Genomic DNA, 18,584 nt, shown 5'->3' with positions numbered 1-18,584 from the left:
TAAAAACTGTTTCCAAAACCTTTATATATATCATACATACTATACATATATTTTATACCGATTTAAAATACTGTTTTTTTTTTTAAAAAAAACAGATAAGCCTGCATTATCCTTTATTAATCCAGAAGTACCTGATGAAAATAATTTTGATACATTGATGAAAACATCTGATGGTTTTACATTGAATGCTGAATCAGATATTTCCTTCACAACCAAACTGGATATTCCTACTACTGCTAAATATAAGGTGAGCCTGAACTTGATTGATTCTTTTCATCCCATCACAAATGTCTTGTCCTTGTAAGTTAATTTTCAGGTTACCAGCAAAACTGTCTTCGCTGAGACAGAGTTGATATTACAGACTAAATAACTTAATGTTCATGCCTACAAATCAAAGATCATGAAAATTAAAACTGAATATTTGAAGATGGATTAAAGACTTAAATGTAAGACCTAAAACCATACAAACCCTAGAAGAAAACCCAGGCAATACCATTCAGGACATAGGCATGGGCAAAGACTTCATGAGTAAAACAACCAAAAGCAATGGCAACAAAAGCCAAAATTGACAAATGGGATCTAATTAAACTAAAGAGCTTCTGCACAGCAAAAGAAACTATCATCAGAGTGAACAGGTGACCTACAGAATGGGAAAAAATTTTTGCAGTCTACCCATATGACAAAGGGCTAATATCCAGAATCTACAAGGAACTTAAATAAATTTACAAGGAAAAAACGACCCAATCAAAAAGTGGGTGAAGGATATGAACAGACACTTTTCAAAAGAAGACATTTATGCGGCCAACAAACCTATGAAAAAAAGCTCATCACTGGTCATTAGAGAAATGCAAATCAAAACCACAATGAGATACCATCTCACGCCAGTTAGAATGACGATTGTTAAAAAGTCGGGAAACAATAGGTGCTGGAGAGGATGTGGAGAAATAGGAACACTTTTACAGTTGGTGGGAGTGTAAATTAGTTCAACCATTGTGGAAGACAGTGTGGCGATTCCTCAAGGATCTCAAACCAGAAATACCATTTGACCAAGCAATTCCATTACTGAGTATGTACTGAAAGGATTAAAAATCATTCTGTAAAGACACATGCCCTTGTATGTTTATTGCAGCACTATTCACAATAGCAAAGACTTGGAACCAACCCAAATGCCCATCAATGATAGACTGGATGTAGAAAATGTGGCACATATACAACATGTAATACTAAACAGCCATAAAAAAGGATGAGTTCATGTCCTTTGCAGGGACATGGATGAAGCTGGAAACCATCATTCTCAGCAGACTAACACAGGAACAGAAAACAAAACACCGCATGTTCTCACTCATAAGTGGGAGTTGAACAATGAGAACACATGGACACAGGGAGGGGAACATCACACACCGGGGTCTGTTGGGGGGTGGGGGGCTTGGGGAGGGGATAGCATTAGGAGAAATACCTAATGTAGATGATGGGTTGATGGGTGCAGCAAACCACCATGGCATGTGTATATCTATGTAACAAACCTGCACGTTCTGCACATGTATCCCAGAACTTAAAGTATAATAATAAAAATAAAACAAAACTGAGTATTTGAATTCTGAATAGAGGATTTAAGGTTGTTTATTCTATGATAAACTTGTATTTTGTCTCTTCAGAGTTCTTTGTTCTCCTCAACCTTAAAAGATGTAGCAAAATGCTTGAGGCACGTTGCTGAGACCATGGAGTAGATTAGTTGGATACCTGGTCATCTTCTCAAAATTGTATTTAGTTTTACGGATTTTGGAAGATGTGTGCTGTTTTATGTCTATTCAGTAGTACATCTTTAAATGCAACACATATTAACTTTGAATGAACCTTAACTTTTTTGGAACCTTAACTTTTTTTAAAAGGAAAGTATGAAAAAAGTCGGGAAACAATAGGTGCTGGAGAGGATGTGGAGAAATAGTTCTAAAAGTTCAAAGTATAGAGGCATATAAGTAAAAGTTGAAAGATCCCTGTATCCATTAAAATTCATACTGCAAATCACTTTGAAAAGATTGGTGTGTATTCTTGCTGATTTTTAAATATGTCTATTATAATGTATATATGGTGTTGTACAGAAGTGGGATTTATAGCTATCCATGTTGTTCTAGAAAATTCCTTTTTCAGTGGTAAGTCATGTGCATCTTCCCATGTCAATATAAAATTTACCATTGAGCATTTTTCATGTTCTGGCACTGTGAAGAGCTTTTCAGGCATTACTTCATGCACCCCTCTGGGAAGGATACACCATTGTCTCCATTTACCTGATGAGAAAAACTTAGGCACGGGAAAGTAACTTGTCAGAACTAGTGATAGAGCTGCTGCTGCGGCCTTTTTTTTTTTTTTTTTTTTTTTTGAGACAGAGTCTTGCTCTGTTGCCCAGGCTGGAGTGCAGTGGTGTGATCTCGGCTCACTGCAACCTCCGCCTCTCAGGTTCAAGCGATTCTCCCACCTCAGCCTCCCAAGTAGCTGGGATTGCAGGCACCCACCATCATGATCAGCTAATTTTTGTATTTTTGTAGAGACAGGGTTTCACCATGTTGGCCAGGCTGGTCTTCAGCTAACTTTTGTGTTTTTGTAGAGACGGGGTTTCACCATGTTGGCCAGGCTGGTCTTGAACTCCTGACCTCAGGTGATCTGCTCACCTCGGCCTCCCAAAGTGCTGGGATTACACGCGTGAGCCACCGCACCCAGCCAAGAGCTGCAGTTTACAAAATATTCTTGGCGCGGTGGCTCACGCCTATAATCCCAGCACTTTGGGAGGCTGAGGCGGGCAAATCACTTGAGGTCAGGAGTTCCACACCAGCCTGGATGATATAGTGAAACCCCATGTCTACTAAAATACAAAAATTAGCAGAGCATGTTGGCGCGTTCCTGTAGTTCCATCGACTTGGAAGGCTGAGGCATGAGGATCACTTGAACCCAGGAAGCGGAGGTTGCAGTGAGCTGAGATCATGCCACTGCACTCCAGCCTGGGCAACAGAGCGAGACTCTATCTCAGGGAAAACAAAAACAAAAATATTCTTTTCTGTGTATGTATCTGAGCTGTTCCACTCTTAACAGTTTCCCATTTTTGCTTTTATCCACAATGAACATTCTCATATATACATACATTTTTGTACACTTCACTGATTAAATCCTTAGGATACATTCCTATAAATGAGTTAGTTTGGTAAAATGAATGGAAAATTTAAATATTGATACCAGATTGCTCTCCAGAAAAATTGCAGTGCTTTACACTCCCAGCTCCAGTGAGTGGAAGGACATGTTTCCCATACTCCTGCTGGCACTGAAGCATTTGGATAAACTTGCAAGTTCGAGAAAATTGGCTATAAACCTAATAGCTATTAATCTGAGTTTTGAAGATTGGGAAATAATTTTGTGGGGTTTAGTTTTGGGAAAGAAGGCATTCTTTCATAAAATTGATTCATAAAAAATTGATTTTTATTTTAATGTATACTGTATATGTTATTTAAATAATTAATGCTAGTGAAAAATAATTCTCTCACCCCTGTGTCCAGCCACCTAGTTCCTGTCTGCAGAGGCAAACTGTTATGTCAGTGTCTCATGTACCCTTCCAGAGGAATTCCATGACTAAGAAGCCTACAAATACAGTAACATGCACACACACAAACACACATCCTTTAAAAAATGGCGACACAACTAAATGTGAGCTTCTTGAGGGCAAGGACCACATCTGTTTTTTGCTCATCACTGTGTCCCTGATGCCTGCAGTGCTGCTTGGCATGTTGTAGGTGCCCAGTAAAGTGTTGAATGAATACCTTAATTACACCATAATTACTGTTGGTTGTTGTGTTTGCAGTATGGGGTTCCTCTGCAGACTTCAGATTCGTTTCTGAGATTTCCTTCATCCCTGACATCATCTCTGTGCACTGATAATAACCCTGCAGGTAAGAAAGTGGCCATTCTTTTTTCCTTAGACATTTGCTGTTATTATTAGGTTAGTGGAAAAGTAGTTGTGGTTTTTGCCATTAAAAGTAATGACCAAAATCGCAATTATTTTTGCACCAACTTAATACCTTACATTTGTAGTAGTCATAATTAAACAGGCCTTGTGACTAGAAACAGAATCTTCGGGTTAAAGAGGCCTCAAAGGTCATGTAGTTCAATTTCCCACTCAGGGCCAGTCTTTTCTACCACGTGCAGCCACTGCTTGAGCACTTGTAGTGATGGGGAACTGACTACCTGAAAACAGCTCACTCAATTGTTTACTTCCAGTTATTGGAAAGTTCTAAAGCATATCAACAGCTAACAATTATTAAGCACTTATTTGTGCTGGGTATTATGTTAAGTGCTTGCATGTGTTTTCCCTTTAATTCTCTCTGTAATCCCTTGAGGTTAGTATCTCTGGTTTTGTTTGTTTGTTTATTTTTCTTTTTTTTTTTTTTTTGAGACAGTCTCGCTCTCGCCCAGGCTGGAGTGCAGTGACACCATCTCGGTTCACTGCAAACTCCGCCTCCCGGGTTCATGCCATTCTCCTGCCTCAGCCTCCCGAGTACCTGGGACTACAGGTGCCCGCCACCACGCCCGGCTAATTTTTTGTATTTTTGGTAGAGACAGGGTTTCACCATGTTAGCCGGGATGGTCTCGATCTCCTGACCTTGTGATCTGCCCACCTCAGCCTCCCAAAGTGCTGGGATTACAGGTGTGAGCCACCGCACCCGGCCAGTATCTCCCTTTTTTAGAGCAGGAAACGGAGATGTGCAGTTTCTTATTCAGGCTCACTCAGGTGGTGGTAGAGCAGGGATGCAGTTGGCCTGCAGCCTGTGCTCCCCTATGCTCCTCTCCATTCAGGGGCCTCCAGGAGTTTGCAGAGTGGCCCCCTAGGCAGTGGAAGGCAGCAGGCTTGGCTCTGCCATCCCCAAGGGACCTCACAATGAAAAAGCTAAGTAATGGACGATAGGAAAATGCATTCTTCTGAAAAGACAATCTTGTACACACCAAGAACAGTGTAAATTAAAACCAAACCAAAGGCTGGGTGCAGCTGTTAATGCCTCTAATCGCAGCACTTTGGGAGGCTGAGGTGGGCAGATTGCTTGAGATTAGAAGTTTGAGCCTGGGCAACATAGCGAAACCCTGTCTTTATAAAAATTACAAAAATCAGGCCAGACATAGTGATGCACATCTGTAGTTCCAGCTACTCAGGAGGCTGAGGTAGGAAGATTGCTTGAGCCAGGGAGGTGGAGGTTGCAGTGAGCTGAAATTGCACCACCGCACTCCATCCTGGGTGACAGAACGAGACCCTGACTCAAAGAAAAAGAAAAAGAAAACAAAATTAAAAACAACTCCCCCACTGCGACAAAACCTAAAAACCAAACTGAGATACCATTTTCCCCTGTCAGATTGGCAAAACTCAAAAAAACTGAAGCTGTGGGGAAATAGGCACTCACCTACATAGCTGATAAGACTAAATTGGTACAACCTTGGTGAAGGGCAACTTAGCAATTTGTATCCAGATTACCAATAAATGTGCTCTTCAACCCAGCTGTTCTACTTCCAGGAGTTGATCCTACAGAAATGCTGGCCAACATGCAAAATAATAGATTGCAGCATTGTTGGTGATAGCAAAGATGGAGACAACTTAAATGTTCATTAATAGGGAACTGGTACAATAATTATGCCACATCTATAATATAATACTAATTATCTCCAAGAAAGGAAGAGCTGCTTCATGTAAAGACAGGCCAATCTCTAAGATATATTGTTCAGTGAACAAAATGAGGGGCAGAATAGTGTATATATTGTACATTTGTTTCCAAAAGGGGAAAGAATAATAACTATATATATATGTTTTTTACACACATATTTGCTTTTTTTCCATAGAATATTTCTCGAAAGATACACAAGAAGCCTCTTGCCAGTTGCCTCTGGAGAAGGGGACTGGTGGTAGGTGGGGGGCAAGAGAGGAATGGGAAGGGGCTTTACTTATTATCTTTTTGTGCTTTTTGAATTTTGAATACAATCTCATGAATGTATTACCTATTTGAAAAATAATTTAAAACCCTGTTTAAAATATCGTAGGCCAGGCGCACTGGTTCACACCTATAATCCCAGCACTCTGGGAGGCTGAGGCGAGAGGATCACTTGAGGTCAGGAGTTTGAGACTAGCCTGGGCCACATGGTGAAACCCTGTCTCTACTAAAAAAATAAAAAAAAAAAAATTGTATATCTGTGTTGTAACTTATTTTACAGTTTTACCTAGATTGCAATTTTTTAGTTGCCATTGGGAAATTGAAAAATTTCTTCTCTTTTGTATTTTTTTCCCTTGGGAATGTTAATGATTTCCAGCGTTTCTAGTGAACCAGGCTGTTAGGTGCACCAGAAAAATAAATTTAGAACAGTGTGAAGAAATTGAAGCCCTCAGCATGGCTTTTTACAGCAGCCCGGAAATTCTGAGGGTAAGAATTGTTTTGAAGTGGAACTTACTCATTAGGTATGTTTCTGTTCTTTCTGCCCTTTTAAAATATGACAAGTATAGAATAATTTCAGTACATGATTGACACTCAAGTTTAAATTTCTCCAGTACTTTTGTATCAGTGATTATTGAAATAATCCTTTAAATAATTTATTTTTATATAATTAGCTCATATTTTGCTTTTGTTGATTTTTTTCTTTCATTCATTTTGATGGTAACCAATACCTGTCTCCTGAATAAAAACAAATCTTTACTAATAACTAAAAACTTTAGAAATCATAAAAACATCTTCATGTCTGTGACAGAAATAATCTTTTTTTTTTTTTTTTTTTGAGACGGAGTCTCGCTCTGTCACCCAGGCTGGAGTGCAGTGGCCAGATCTCAGCTCACCGCAAGCTCTGCCTCCCGGGTTCACGCCATTCTCCTGCCTCAACCTCCCAAGTAGCTGGGACTACAGGCGCCCGCCACCTCGCCCGGCTAGTTTTTTTGTATTTCTTAGTAGAGATGGGGTTTCACTGTGTTAGCCAGGATGGTCTCGATCTCCTGACCTCGTGATCCACCCATCTCGGCCTCCCAAAGTGCTGGGATTACAGGCTTGAGCCATCGCGCCCGGCCCCAGAAATAATCTTATTAGCCCCAAAAAGGGCTCTCTCTCAGAAACAGGCCAGAAAATAAGAGGAAATCCACTTTTTGGTTGGCAGATGACACAGGCAGTCAGGAAAGAACAGGAAATGGGAGAAGAGGGCACGGTGGTGAAAGGGCCCCTTCTCTCTGGTTGCAGTGTCTGAACCCTAAACTGAAGAAATGAGTGAGGCCACTGGCCCACATGACAGATGAGATGGAGGGTGGCAAGGCAAGAAGACTTTTTTCAATGATTAAAAAACCATATGATAGGCTGAGGCAGGAAGATCACTTGAGGCTAAGAGTTCAAGAACCAGCCTGGGCAACATAGTGAGACCCTGCCTTACAAAGAATAAAAAAACTAGTGTGGCATGGTTGTGCACACCTGTCGTCCCAGCTACTCAAGAGGCTAAGACAGGAGGATCACTGGAGCCCAAGAGGCTGAGGTTGCAGTGAGCTAAGGTTGCAGTGAGCTATGATCACACTCCAGCCTGGGTGACAGAGTGAGACCTGGTCTCTAACAAAACAAAATAACCCCCCCGCCAGAAACATATGATTATTGTCAAAGGGGTCCCTTCTCAATTTCCTTTTTATGAGGGGTACAGGGGTAGGGTGGTTCATGGCACCATTATTTGTCTGGACTTCAGTTTTTAGGATCAAGCTTAACCTTTCCCTCTCCTCTCATTTTCTCTCTCCCTCTCTTGTGTAAGTCAGCCATCCAGGCTTGTGAATTCTTCTAGTTAGCTTGAGCTCACAGTTGTCTTGAAGTAATTCCTTGGGCATCCAGGTACAGTTCTCTTTCAGCACAGTCTCTCCAAACAGGTGTATTTGTCTCCCTCCCCACATTTCCCAGTGGGCCTTTCAGAAACAGAGCTGCGGCTCTACTGGGGAGGCAAGGGCTTGTCATTGAGGAGGCTTGGGCCAGAGGCAGGAAGACCAGTTAGGATGTGGAAATCGCCTTGGCAAGGAATGGTGGCCTTCCAGCAAGGACAGGTGCAGTGAGAGTGACCAGGAGTGCAAGAACTGTGCTTCTCACAGTGCTTACGGCCGTGAGACCATGTGGAAATACACAATAATGACCCTGGAGCATGGAACCTTCCTGAGACTAGCTCAGTGAGCTTCCACCTGGAGGAAATGAAGATAGAAGGAAAATGCAACGTGACCTCTTTGATTAGGACGTAGATTCAAACAGATGGATATGGGAAGTTTTGATCAAGGAAATTCTGTTTTCTTCTTTGTGAAACCTTTAATAAGATGAATATACTCTTCAACTCAAGATCTGAAAAAGCAATGAAAATGCTTCTTTTTGTTGTACTTAACACAATTTTTTGTGGTTTCTTTTTATCTAGGCACCTGATTCAAGAACAAAGGTAAGAGTATTTTTTTTTTTGTAAGGGAAAGTAGAATAGTTTATAATACTCTGTCTTATTTCTGAGCCCTTTTAAAGGAATACAGTTACAGTTAGAAGGGGACCTTGTTGTCAATAGCAAATACATTTGCCAAAAAGCAAGCAGAAGAGCAATAGGGAAACTCCTTAGCGGGAGTAACACTTCTGGGCTTTCCAGCTGCCTCCGTTGTTGTGGTTTTGTACTCTTCTACGGTTCAGTGACACCACTGTCGTGACCAGCAGTGGGTGTGATTGACAGATTCTGGACATTCAGGCTGTCCCTTGTTCTCTTCTTGGTCTCTTGTTGAGAAAGCTGTCCAGCTCCCAGGATGCTGCCTGTCCAGGACAGAAGCTGTAAGCACTTTGGCCAGTAGGTGTCCACACCATGTGGGAGGCGTGCCCCACAGTGTACCTTCAGGGCTTTATTTGAGGGTGGGTTCTTTTCAAAACCTTATCGCCCCAGCCCAGGGTTCTGCTTGGTTGTGGTCAGGATGCCAGGGTCTCTTCATGGCTATGTCAAAGGAATGTGGATCCCTCACCCCTTATTCTAGGGTCTGTAGCCTAGGCCTGCCTGTGAACACAGTCCCCATGGAGGCCTGAGTTGGTGGCTTTGTCCTAGTTTCCCAGCCTATGGAACTGGCCAGCCTAGGTTCAAACCTCAGCTTTGCCATTATTTTCTTGTCTTAGTAACACTGAGTTCTCCCTTTGTTGAGTGGATGGTAAGTATCTGTGCAGAGGCGTGATGCAGGGTCAAGTGGGAGAAGCACATGAGGTGCTGGTGTGGCATCTGTGCATGGGACGCACTTGGGATGGGGATGCGCTGGCTGTGATTGACTTCACTGATGCTCTGCACACAAACGTGTTTGAAGGAGATGTTTGAAAGGAAATAGCCACGTGACTTTGGGTCTCACACAATGGTGTGTGGGGCTGGATCCCGTCTTCTGTGAAGGATGGAAAGACCTATTATGAGGAATGATGGATGTTACTGGATGTTACTTGTGTTTTCAAACTTGTTTTAGTTATAGATATCCTTTCTTAAATGCAGTCTGAAGCGGAACCCTCCCTAGAGTATAACACAGACTGAATGTGGAGCTGTGCTGGTTGGAGCAGGGATGGGGCCTGAAGCCCTCCACCTGCCCAGTCTCCTTCTCTTTCCTCTTTGGTCCCAGTAAAGAACGCTAGGGCTCGCAGGAATGCAGTGTGAAAGTCATGCAATGGGCTAGCTCTCACCTCCCTCCAATCCCTAGAGAGTGCTTGGATTCTACCACTTAAAACTGGAACTGTCTGTGGGGGCAGCAGCCCTATCAGCCTTGTTCATGATATATCGGTATTTCTAATGCAGCGTCCGGTATGTTCTGGGCACTCAGTGAGTTATGTTTTTAGTGATGAATGACTAGGAAGGAGGTGGGTCCAGTAAGTGTGGAAAGACCTATTATGAGGAATGTGATGGATGTTACTGGGAGGCTTGGAGCAGATGCCAGGCACCATTCTAAGTGCTGTACGTGTCCACCATCTTTGAATCCTCTTGGCTGTCCTAGGAGGTAGGTTCAGTTACTGTCACTCTCTGGCAGATGAGTTACAGGGAGATGAATGAGCTTGCCCACGGCTGCACAGCTGGGAAGTGGCAGAGCTGGGACAGGAATCTAGGCGGTCTGGCCCCAGGGACCTTATACTTTACCACCACACTGGGCCAGCTCTCTCTGTGAGCCCACATGACAGGCTACACACACCCAGTGGACTGGGACTTCCAGCTTAGGTCTGTGTGACACCAAAGGTTGTGCTCTAAAGGACGAGCATGTAAACTAATAGCAGGAATTTGTTTAAAATTTTCTTAAGCAGATTTTAAGGTTAGAGGATCAGGAGTATAGAAATTGGGTCTAATCTCCTCACTAAGTGAAGACTGTTATGATTGCCTGGAATCATTGACAGTATCTGTGAAGCCATCAGTAAATGATTCCAGGGTAGCCCTGTAGTTTCATTGAGTATGCTGGAGTTCTTTACCAGTGTGTGGTTTGGGAATGGTATGTGGTGAAAGAGGAATCAAGGAAATCAGCACGGCCCTACCGTTTCCTTCTCGTGACTGTTGAGTGAGCTGCTGAGATGAGGGCAGCTACTGCCATTGACACCAGGACTCTCCAAAGCTCATTGATATTGAATCCTTTGGTTTTTGCCAATTCCACGGACACACCATGGAAGTGGCTTCAGCAGAGGCTGGTATGGCAGGCTATGCTCTTTCTTGGAACCCGGTGTCATTGCTGAATCAGGGGCCACTGTGCTCAGAGTAAGGAACCCAGGTTGTCCTTATGTTAAACAAGAGCTAATTGAATCGCAGCCTAGGATCCCCTCCATGCTGAAACTCTTTGGTGCGGTGTGTTATGCAGAGGGCTTCGCAGTGACTGGCGTTGCACTTCTGCCATTCTCGTCACATGACAGCTCACATCTTTGTTACTGAGTCATGTCACTTTCTTCTGTGAGAGGTTTTGACTCGCAGGTCTTCTTGGTCATGGGGGCAGACACATAAGGACTGCTTATTTATCTCTAAAATGACTGCTTAAATACTTGGTCATTTTGAATTATAAACAGCATGGTGCATGATTAAGTTCAAAGTGGTATAAACAACTATTAATAGATACATGAGGCTCCTTCCTCAACAGTGGTTTCCAAGAATTGAAGTTTAGAGCAAATGACAGATTCATCCTATAGTGTGAGGAGGCCTAGCTACCTTTAGAGGATGGGTTGATGCCTTGCTAGTCTGCTGGCGGTGGCCATGAATGCAAAATGTCCTTTAATAGCACTGGGATAAGCAGGGCTTCCTGGTGTTGCTGAAAACGTTTGTCTGTGTCTGTTTTCTATTGCTCATAATCCTACCACCCAGAGAAACCACTGTGTGTGTGTGTGTGTTTATGTATGTGTGCACTTGCATTTGTGTAGAAGTTGTGTATAAATTGGGTCAAATGAATATTCGGGGGTGTGTGGGGGCTTAAGCATATGTATCCTGGGACTGTGTGTGAATGTGCATGTGTGGGTATGGAGTGTGTAGGAGTTGTGTTTTGGAGGTGAGGATATATATGTGCGCTTGACAGTGTGATGGAGTTTTGTGTGTATGTATTTGAGATATAATTCACATACCATAAAACTCACCATTTTAAAGTATACAATTCTGTGGCTTTTAGTATAGTCACAGGTTGTGCAACCATTACCACTAATTCCAGAACATTTCCATCACCCCAAAAAGGAGCCCTGTGTTAGCAGTCACTCCTCATTCTTCTCCAGCTCTGTCCCCCAGCCCCTGGCAACCACTGATCTAGTTTTCATCTCTATGGGTTTGCCAATTGGACATTCCGTATAAATGGAATTAGAAGTGTGGCCTTTCGTGTCTGGCTTTTATGACTTAGCATGTTTTCAAGATTCATCTGTACTGTGGCATGTATTAGTACTATTTTTAAGGATAAGTCATATTCCTTTGTAAGGCTAGACTTTGTATTTATCCATTTATCAGTTGATGGACATTTCAGTGGTTTTTGGTTTTAGCTATTATGATAGTGCAGCTGTGAACATTTGTGTACAAGTTTTTGTGTAAACTTTGTTATTAGAGGTAACTACTTTTAAAGTTTTGGTTATATCTTCAAGTATTTTCTTTGTGAATGTATATATGTTTATTACTTTTGCAAATGTGGATCATAGTATACACATGTTGTGTAGCATGCTTCCCCCTACTTGGCCATATATCAGGGGAGGTTTCTTTCCAGTTGGTTGTTATTTTAGCCCATCCTCCCTGGGTAGAGCATCTTCAACACTCCTGGTCTTCACTCTGCAGGTCCCTATCACTGTTCAGTCCGTCCTCATTCAGTCTCTAAATAAAACGCTCACCCGACGGGAAGACACTGATGTGCTACAGCCGGCTCTCGTCAATGCTGGACACTTTCACCTTTGCATGAATGTTGTTCTTGAGGTAGGTGCCGAATTTGGCTTTGAGAGCTTGTCTGTGGCAGACTTAAGCCTCCTGTCGCGCTGGGGTAACTGGATGCCGTCCGAGGACACTCTGTCCTAGCCTGTGGTGTGGCTTTACCTGGCTTGGCTGCCTGCTTGCCTTTCTGCTGTCTCATCAAAGGACACCTCTTGTCTCCACAAACCTAGTGACTTGCCGGAATACATCAAAATATTTTTGTTGTTGCTGTTTTTGTTTTAACATGTTTCCTCTGCAGAGATAGGCTTATTACATTCTGCTTGGACCAGCTTATGTGGAACTTCTGTAATTGGGCAGAGTGGCTCAGATGACCTTGTCTGCTAGGGGTGGTGCTGAGGGAACACCTCTCGTAATCCAACTGGACAGCAGAGCAAGGCTTTAACACATGGAGAAATGGGGAAAGATTTGCTATCTGTGGGTATTTTCAGTTATTCATACAGCTTCTGAAATGTAATGGAACAGGTATATTAGGAGTATCATTTTTTTTTAGGTAAAATACAGCCTCACATACACAGATAGAGGTGAAGTCACCAAAGCTGATCTGTCATTCCTTCTGGGGACAGTTAGCAGTGTAGTGGTCCCACTGCAGCAAAAGTTTGAAATTCATTTTCTTCAGGTAAGGTTGATCAATTTGGCATAAGTATTTAATTGCCAAGTTAAAAAGAAATAATGACTTCTTAGTGGATAAAACTGAATTTCTAAGTATTACATCCAAGCCTTTGTAGTGAACAGAGGGCTTTGTGTAGCCTGTGGCATCTGTAATGAAACCAAGCATTCTCCTTGTATTTTTTTTCCTTTTGGGAAAAGATTCCCTTCCACGTTAGCTTGTTCTTTTACAGTATGATGTACTCCTACACCTGGCAGATGTATTTATAGTTCTGAGTAGGGAGGGAGAAATTATTTTGTTGGTTGTTAATTCCAGATTTTATTATGAAAGAAGCATTTTTCTCCCTGCCATTTCCTTATTAAAATGAGAATTATTTGGGGGCATTTCTACACTGTCTTTCAGGAAAATACCAAGCCAGTCCCTCTCAGTGGAAACCCTGGTTATGTCGTGGGGCTCCCGTTAGCTGCTGGATTCCAGCCTCATAAGGGATATCCTTTTTGGTTCTGTAGAGGGTGGATTTATTCCTGTCTCCGTGTGCGTGGGCTGCACTGCTTTTTATCGCCGAGGCTCCCCTGGGCTGCTTGTGGGAAGAAGAGAGCAGTCCAGGCCGAGCTTCCTGCAGGTGGCTCTGGTGGGCGGCCAGTCTGGCTACACAGCAGGTGGGCTGGGGGGAGACTGGCAGTTGGGGGTGAGACAGCACATCCTGGGAAAATGTCAGGTTTTTTTTTAAAAATCTCCTTTTTTTTTTTCCCAGCCTGCCATTAAGCCACAAAATATGTCAGTGTTTTACAACGAAAATCTTAAGAGAGAAAAGTTGACATTTAAACGTTTTTAATTTCACATTTAAACAATTTTGAAGGGCCAGTTTCTGATAATTTTTCTTCTGAGAATCCACTTACTAAGGAAAATAGAACTACTTTTTTGCCCACTCCTGGGAAATAGCTGTTAAAATCACAGAGGCCCAGAAAAAGTGTATTTGGGTCTCCCTCATGTCACACAGTGACACTGTCTTCTTACCTGAGAATCAGGCTGCTCTACCACTAGGCAGTTGTCCCTTAACTGTCTGTGAATGTCTGGGATTATTCAGACCACGAACAGATACAGACAGTTTACTATTCTTCATAGCACAGCTGAGCAAGACTGCTTAGCACTGGAGGGGGTCCGGACCCCAGTATTATTTGGTTACACTATGCAATCTGGCTGTAAACTAAGGTAAAAGAGTCACTTGTTTCTATTTGAACTTGTGTTGATCAGAAAACAAAGCATTCTCACTTTTCCCCATTTTAATCAAATCTCTGCATCAGCTGATGAGCTCATATGAAAGCCACATACAGTATATCATCATGCATGAATAGTAGCAAAACTGTTACAATCATTTTTGTTATTAAATGTGGCAAAGCAAAAATTTCAAGGCTTTGTGTGTTTCTTTTTTTAAGAGATGGGGTCTCGCTCTGTCTCCTAGGCTGGAGTACAGTGGCGCCATTATAGCTCACTGCAGCCCTGACCTCCTGGGCTCAAGGGATCCCACCTCAGTCTCCCAAGTAGTTGGGACTACAGGCACGCACCACCACACCTGGCTTTTTTTTTTTTTTTTTTTTTTTGAGACAGAGTCTCGCTCTGTCACCCAGTGGTGCAATCTCAACTCACTGCAACCTCTGCCTCCAGGTTCAAGCAATTCTCCTGCCTCAGCCTCCTGAGTAGCTGGGACTACAGGTACGTGCCAACATGCCCAGCTAAATTTTGTATTTTTAGTAGAGACAGGGTTTCACCATGTTGGCCAGGCTGGTCTAGAACTCCTGACCTCAGGTGATCTGCCTGCCTTGGCCTCCCAAAGTGCTGGGATTACAGGTCTGAGCCACTGTGCCTGGCCTGTATGTTTCATTTTTAAGGTTGTTTAGAATTTGAGTTCACAGTAAAAATATTTTCCCTGAAAATATTTCCTATGTTTCTGCATTTTAATATACACAGCACATCAAAACCAGGGAGAGGAAATCTGAATATTATCTGCTTACATCTTACCAAATATGTACATAATGTAAAATATCAAACAGCGCTGCATGGCTTGTTATAAAAACAGTTCTTACCCTCATTTGCCCCACCTTGGAGGCAACCACTTTCAAATCTTGTTGCTGTTTTTTTCAAAATCTACCCCCAAATCTTGAAATATCCTGCATATAATGCTACTTCTTGATATTTTGGTTTTATGAATTTTTTATTGAGTTTCCATTAAGGAAGACAAAGGTTGGCTCTTTCCCCTTCATCCCCTACCTCATGACCCACACACTTCCCACATCTTCCCAGGGTCATTGGATCATTATTTTGTTTAGACCAATATTTACCATTTACTTATTATTTTTTGAGACAGGGTCTCACCCTGTTGCCCAGGCTGGAGTGCAGTGGCGTGATCAGGGTCACTGCAGCCTCGGCCTGCAGGCTCAAGCTATCCTCCTGCCTCAGCCTCCTAATAGCTGGGCCCACATGCGAGTGCCATCACACCTGGCTAATTTTTAAAATTTTAGTAGAGACGGCATCTCCCTATGTTTCCCGGGCTGGTCTCGAACTCCTGGGCTCAAGTGCTCTTCTTGCTTCAGCCTCCCAATATGTTGGGATTACAGATGTGAGCCACTACATCCAGCCACCATTTACATTATTATTATTATTATTATTATTATTATTATTATTTTTTTTTTTTTTTTGAGGCGGAGTCTTGCTGTGTCTCCCAGGCTGGAGTGCAGTGCAGTGGCCGGATCTCAGCTCACTGCAAGCTCCGCCTCCCGGGTTCACGCCATTCTCCTGCCTCAGCCTCCCGAGTAGCTGGGACTACAGGCGCCCGCCACCTCGCCCGACTAATTTTTTGTATTTTTAGTAGAGACGGGGTTTCACCGTGTTAGCCAGGATGGTCTCGATCTCCTGACCTCGTGATCCACCCGTCTCGGCCTCCCAAAGTGCTGGGATTACAGGCTCGAGCCACCGTGCCCGGCCCACCATTTACATTATTAATTCTGATCCATTTAGACCAGCATTTCTCAAAGGGAGAGGGTTCCATGGAATACATTTCCACAAGACATCAGTAGGGGTAGGTCTACAGTCCAATACGTTTGGGAAACACCAAATTAAAGTTAAAACCATGGTTCCTTCCTATATTACTCATCAGAACCTTTAATAGACACATGTGCCTCAGGAGGGACATGGGGACATGGAGGTTCAATGCTTCCCCAACTTTGGCCATGAAACCCTTCTTGTACAGAGCTTCAGTGGAACACATTTTGGGAAACATTGTTTTAGACTCATCATCTCGCAGGTCAAGATTTTGCAAAGTTAGAGACGCTTTAGCTTCTGTCAGATAATCCCCCATTTGGAGAGTGAGGAGATAATGAAACTGGGAAGGAATGAAACTGCTGGTGGGGCTGGGAGCGGTGGCTCACACCTGTAATCCCAGCACTTCGGGATGCCAATGTGGGCAGACCACCTGTGGTCAGGAGTTCGAGACCAGCTTGGCCAACATGGTGAAACCCCGTCTCTACTAAAAATACAAAAAAATTAGCCGGACATGGTGGTGGGCGCCTGTAGTCCCAGCTACTCAGGAGGCTGAGGCAGGAGAATCACTTGAACCCGGGAGGTGGAGGTCGCAGTGAGCTGAGATTGCCTCACTGTACTCCAGCCTGGGTGACAGAGCAAATTCCATCTCAAACAAAACAAAACAAAAAACAAAAATCGAAAATCAAAAAACAAAAAACTGCTGGTGGGCTGGGTGTGGTGGCTCACTCCTGTAGTCCCAGCACTCTGGGAGGATCGCATGAACCCAGGAGTTTGAGGCTGCAGTGAGCTATGATGGCGCCACTGCACTCCAGCTTGGGCATCAGAGTGAGACCTTGTCATAAATAAATAAATAAATAAACAAAGGGAAGGAAAGGAATAAGAAAATAAAGAAAAACTGCTGGTGGATGAACAACAGCCTCATTCAGTTGACTTCTTTTTCCTTCACCAAGACTGATTGGAGCTCTCCCGTGTCGGCTTGTAGCCCAGAAGGTGAAGAACCTGCTGTGGGGCCAGGGCTTCCCAGATTATGTGGCCCCTTTTGGAAATTCGCAGGCCCAGGATGTGCTGGACTGGGTGCCCATCCACTTCATCACCCAGTCATTCAACAGGAAGGTAAAGGGGAGAAGGTGCAGGTTCCATGCTAGCAGTCTCTCTCTTCCAGGTGGTGTGATGAAGGCAGCCGGGGAAGCCAGCTGTTAAGGAGGCAGGATGGTTCTGAGTGGGAGCATGTGCTGAATCTTGGATACTGATTTTTGCCCCTTGTTAGCAATGTTGTCTCTGGCTGGCAGTTTTATGGCTTTGAGCCTCTGTTTTCATCTGTGAAATGGGAACGCTAGTCATAGTGGGTGAGTGGCCTCATGGGGCACTGAGAGGGTTAAGTGAGGTAACATTTATGTGGCCCTGGGCATGGTGCCTAGTGGTCCATAAATGGGAACCACTGTGATCCTCATCCTGTTGCTACCATCATTGTGATTGTTGGTGTCCCTTGAGCCCTCTCCAGGCATCTCATGACACGATAGACGAATGTTGAGTCCTGTATCAAAGACTGAGACTTCCTTCCATGCACGTGGCTATCCCACCCATTGTCCTCTGGTCTACCCAGGCAGCCTACACCTCAGAGTTTTCACTGCCACAGTTCCTCACAGAGTTGAATGGAAGTTGACAATCCTACAGATAGGTTCCTGGTCACATGTGATGCTTCTGCCCACCTTTTTCTTTTGTCTTAGCAGTCAGTGTGTGGGCCAGCCCTGGCCCGGAGGCGTGCTCTCCATCTTAGCCTGTAATTGCCCAGCTTGTTCTTGTCACACTTTCTTCAGACCTCTCATTATCTGCTCCGAGTATTTCTAGCATGGGCATAGCAGGGATGAGGACTGCTCGCTTTTCTGATCCGCCCTCCCACCGAGGCCAGCAGAGACCCAGGATTACTCCATTCCACTGCGAAGTCTTGGCTCAACTCTCCCGCCAGAACCAGGCACATTGCTTCTGGCTTCTTGGCCATGGCTGAAGACATGCAGTTATTACTCCTCAGAAGGGAAGATACGGGTCGGGAGGAGAGGCAGCAGTGCGCACACAGCATTGTCAGGGTCTGTGCTGATCCTGAATGCTCAGAGGGCCTGCAGCAGTGGGTTTTGTACCAACTCTGCCGGCAACCCAGGTAGAGGCAGGCACGAGCACCTGCTAAACTCAGTTTCCACCAGCTGCATGCTGCATCGTCTCCTAAGAACTGGATATTCGAGAGGATTGTTCAGCCTGCACGGTTTTTAAAGGCAGTTCCAAGCTAAGGAATTCCATCAGTGCTTTTTTTGCAGCCACCAAATTTAGCAGGCCTGTGAGGTTTTCATGTCCTGAAGAGATGTATTTTAAAGCTTTTTTTTTTTTAATGAAAACATGTCATACATACACAAAAGTAGAATAGTACCATGGAGTCCCCACGTACCCAGCCTGCAGCTTCAACAGTTACCACATTTGCCAACTGGAGAGACTGCAAAGGCAGGAAAAAGTCCTG

At 43.7% G+C, this 18,584-nt stretch overlaps 1 protein-coding gene across 4 annotated transcripts in view; it reads left to right on the top strand.

Annotated features, from left to right (window-relative positions):
- LOC105493416 (tectonic family member 1) overlaps window positions 1–18,584 on the top strand; it is a 37,769-nt gene that overhangs the window by 14,394 nt on the left and 4,791 nt on the right. For all 4 annotated transcript variants that reach the window (XM_011761019.3, XM_071071106.1, XM_011761018.3 and 1 more), the window contains exons 4-12: window positions 96–247; window positions 3,845–3,932; window positions 6,331–6,440; window positions 8,428–8,448; window positions 12,283–12,417; window positions 12,923–13,048; window positions 13,442–13,527; window positions 14,111–14,251; window positions 17,029–17,191. In XM_011761019.3, the coding sequence (XP_011759321.1) occupies window positions 96–247; window positions 3,845–3,932; window positions 6,331–6,440; window positions 8,428–8,448; window positions 12,283–12,417; window positions 12,923–13,048; window positions 13,442–13,527; window positions 14,111–14,251; window positions 17,029–17,191 (1,022 nt within the window). The remainder of the gene's footprint in view (window positions 1–95; window positions 248–3,844; window positions 3,933–6,330; window positions 6,441–8,427; window positions 8,449–12,282; window positions 12,418–12,922; window positions 13,049–13,441; window positions 13,528–14,110; window positions 14,252–17,028; window positions 17,192–18,584) is intronic.

Source organism: Macaca nemestrina, chromosome 10 (assembly GCF_043159975.1).
Source record: "Macaca nemestrina isolate mMacNem1 chromosome 10, mMacNem.hap1, whole genome shotgun sequence".
Classification (NCBI taxonomy): domain Eukaryota; kingdom Metazoa; phylum Chordata; class Mammalia; order Primates; family Cercopithecidae; genus Macaca; species Macaca nemestrina.
Note: the sequence above shows the minus strand (reverse complement) of the source record. Positions and strands in the feature narration are given on the sequence as shown.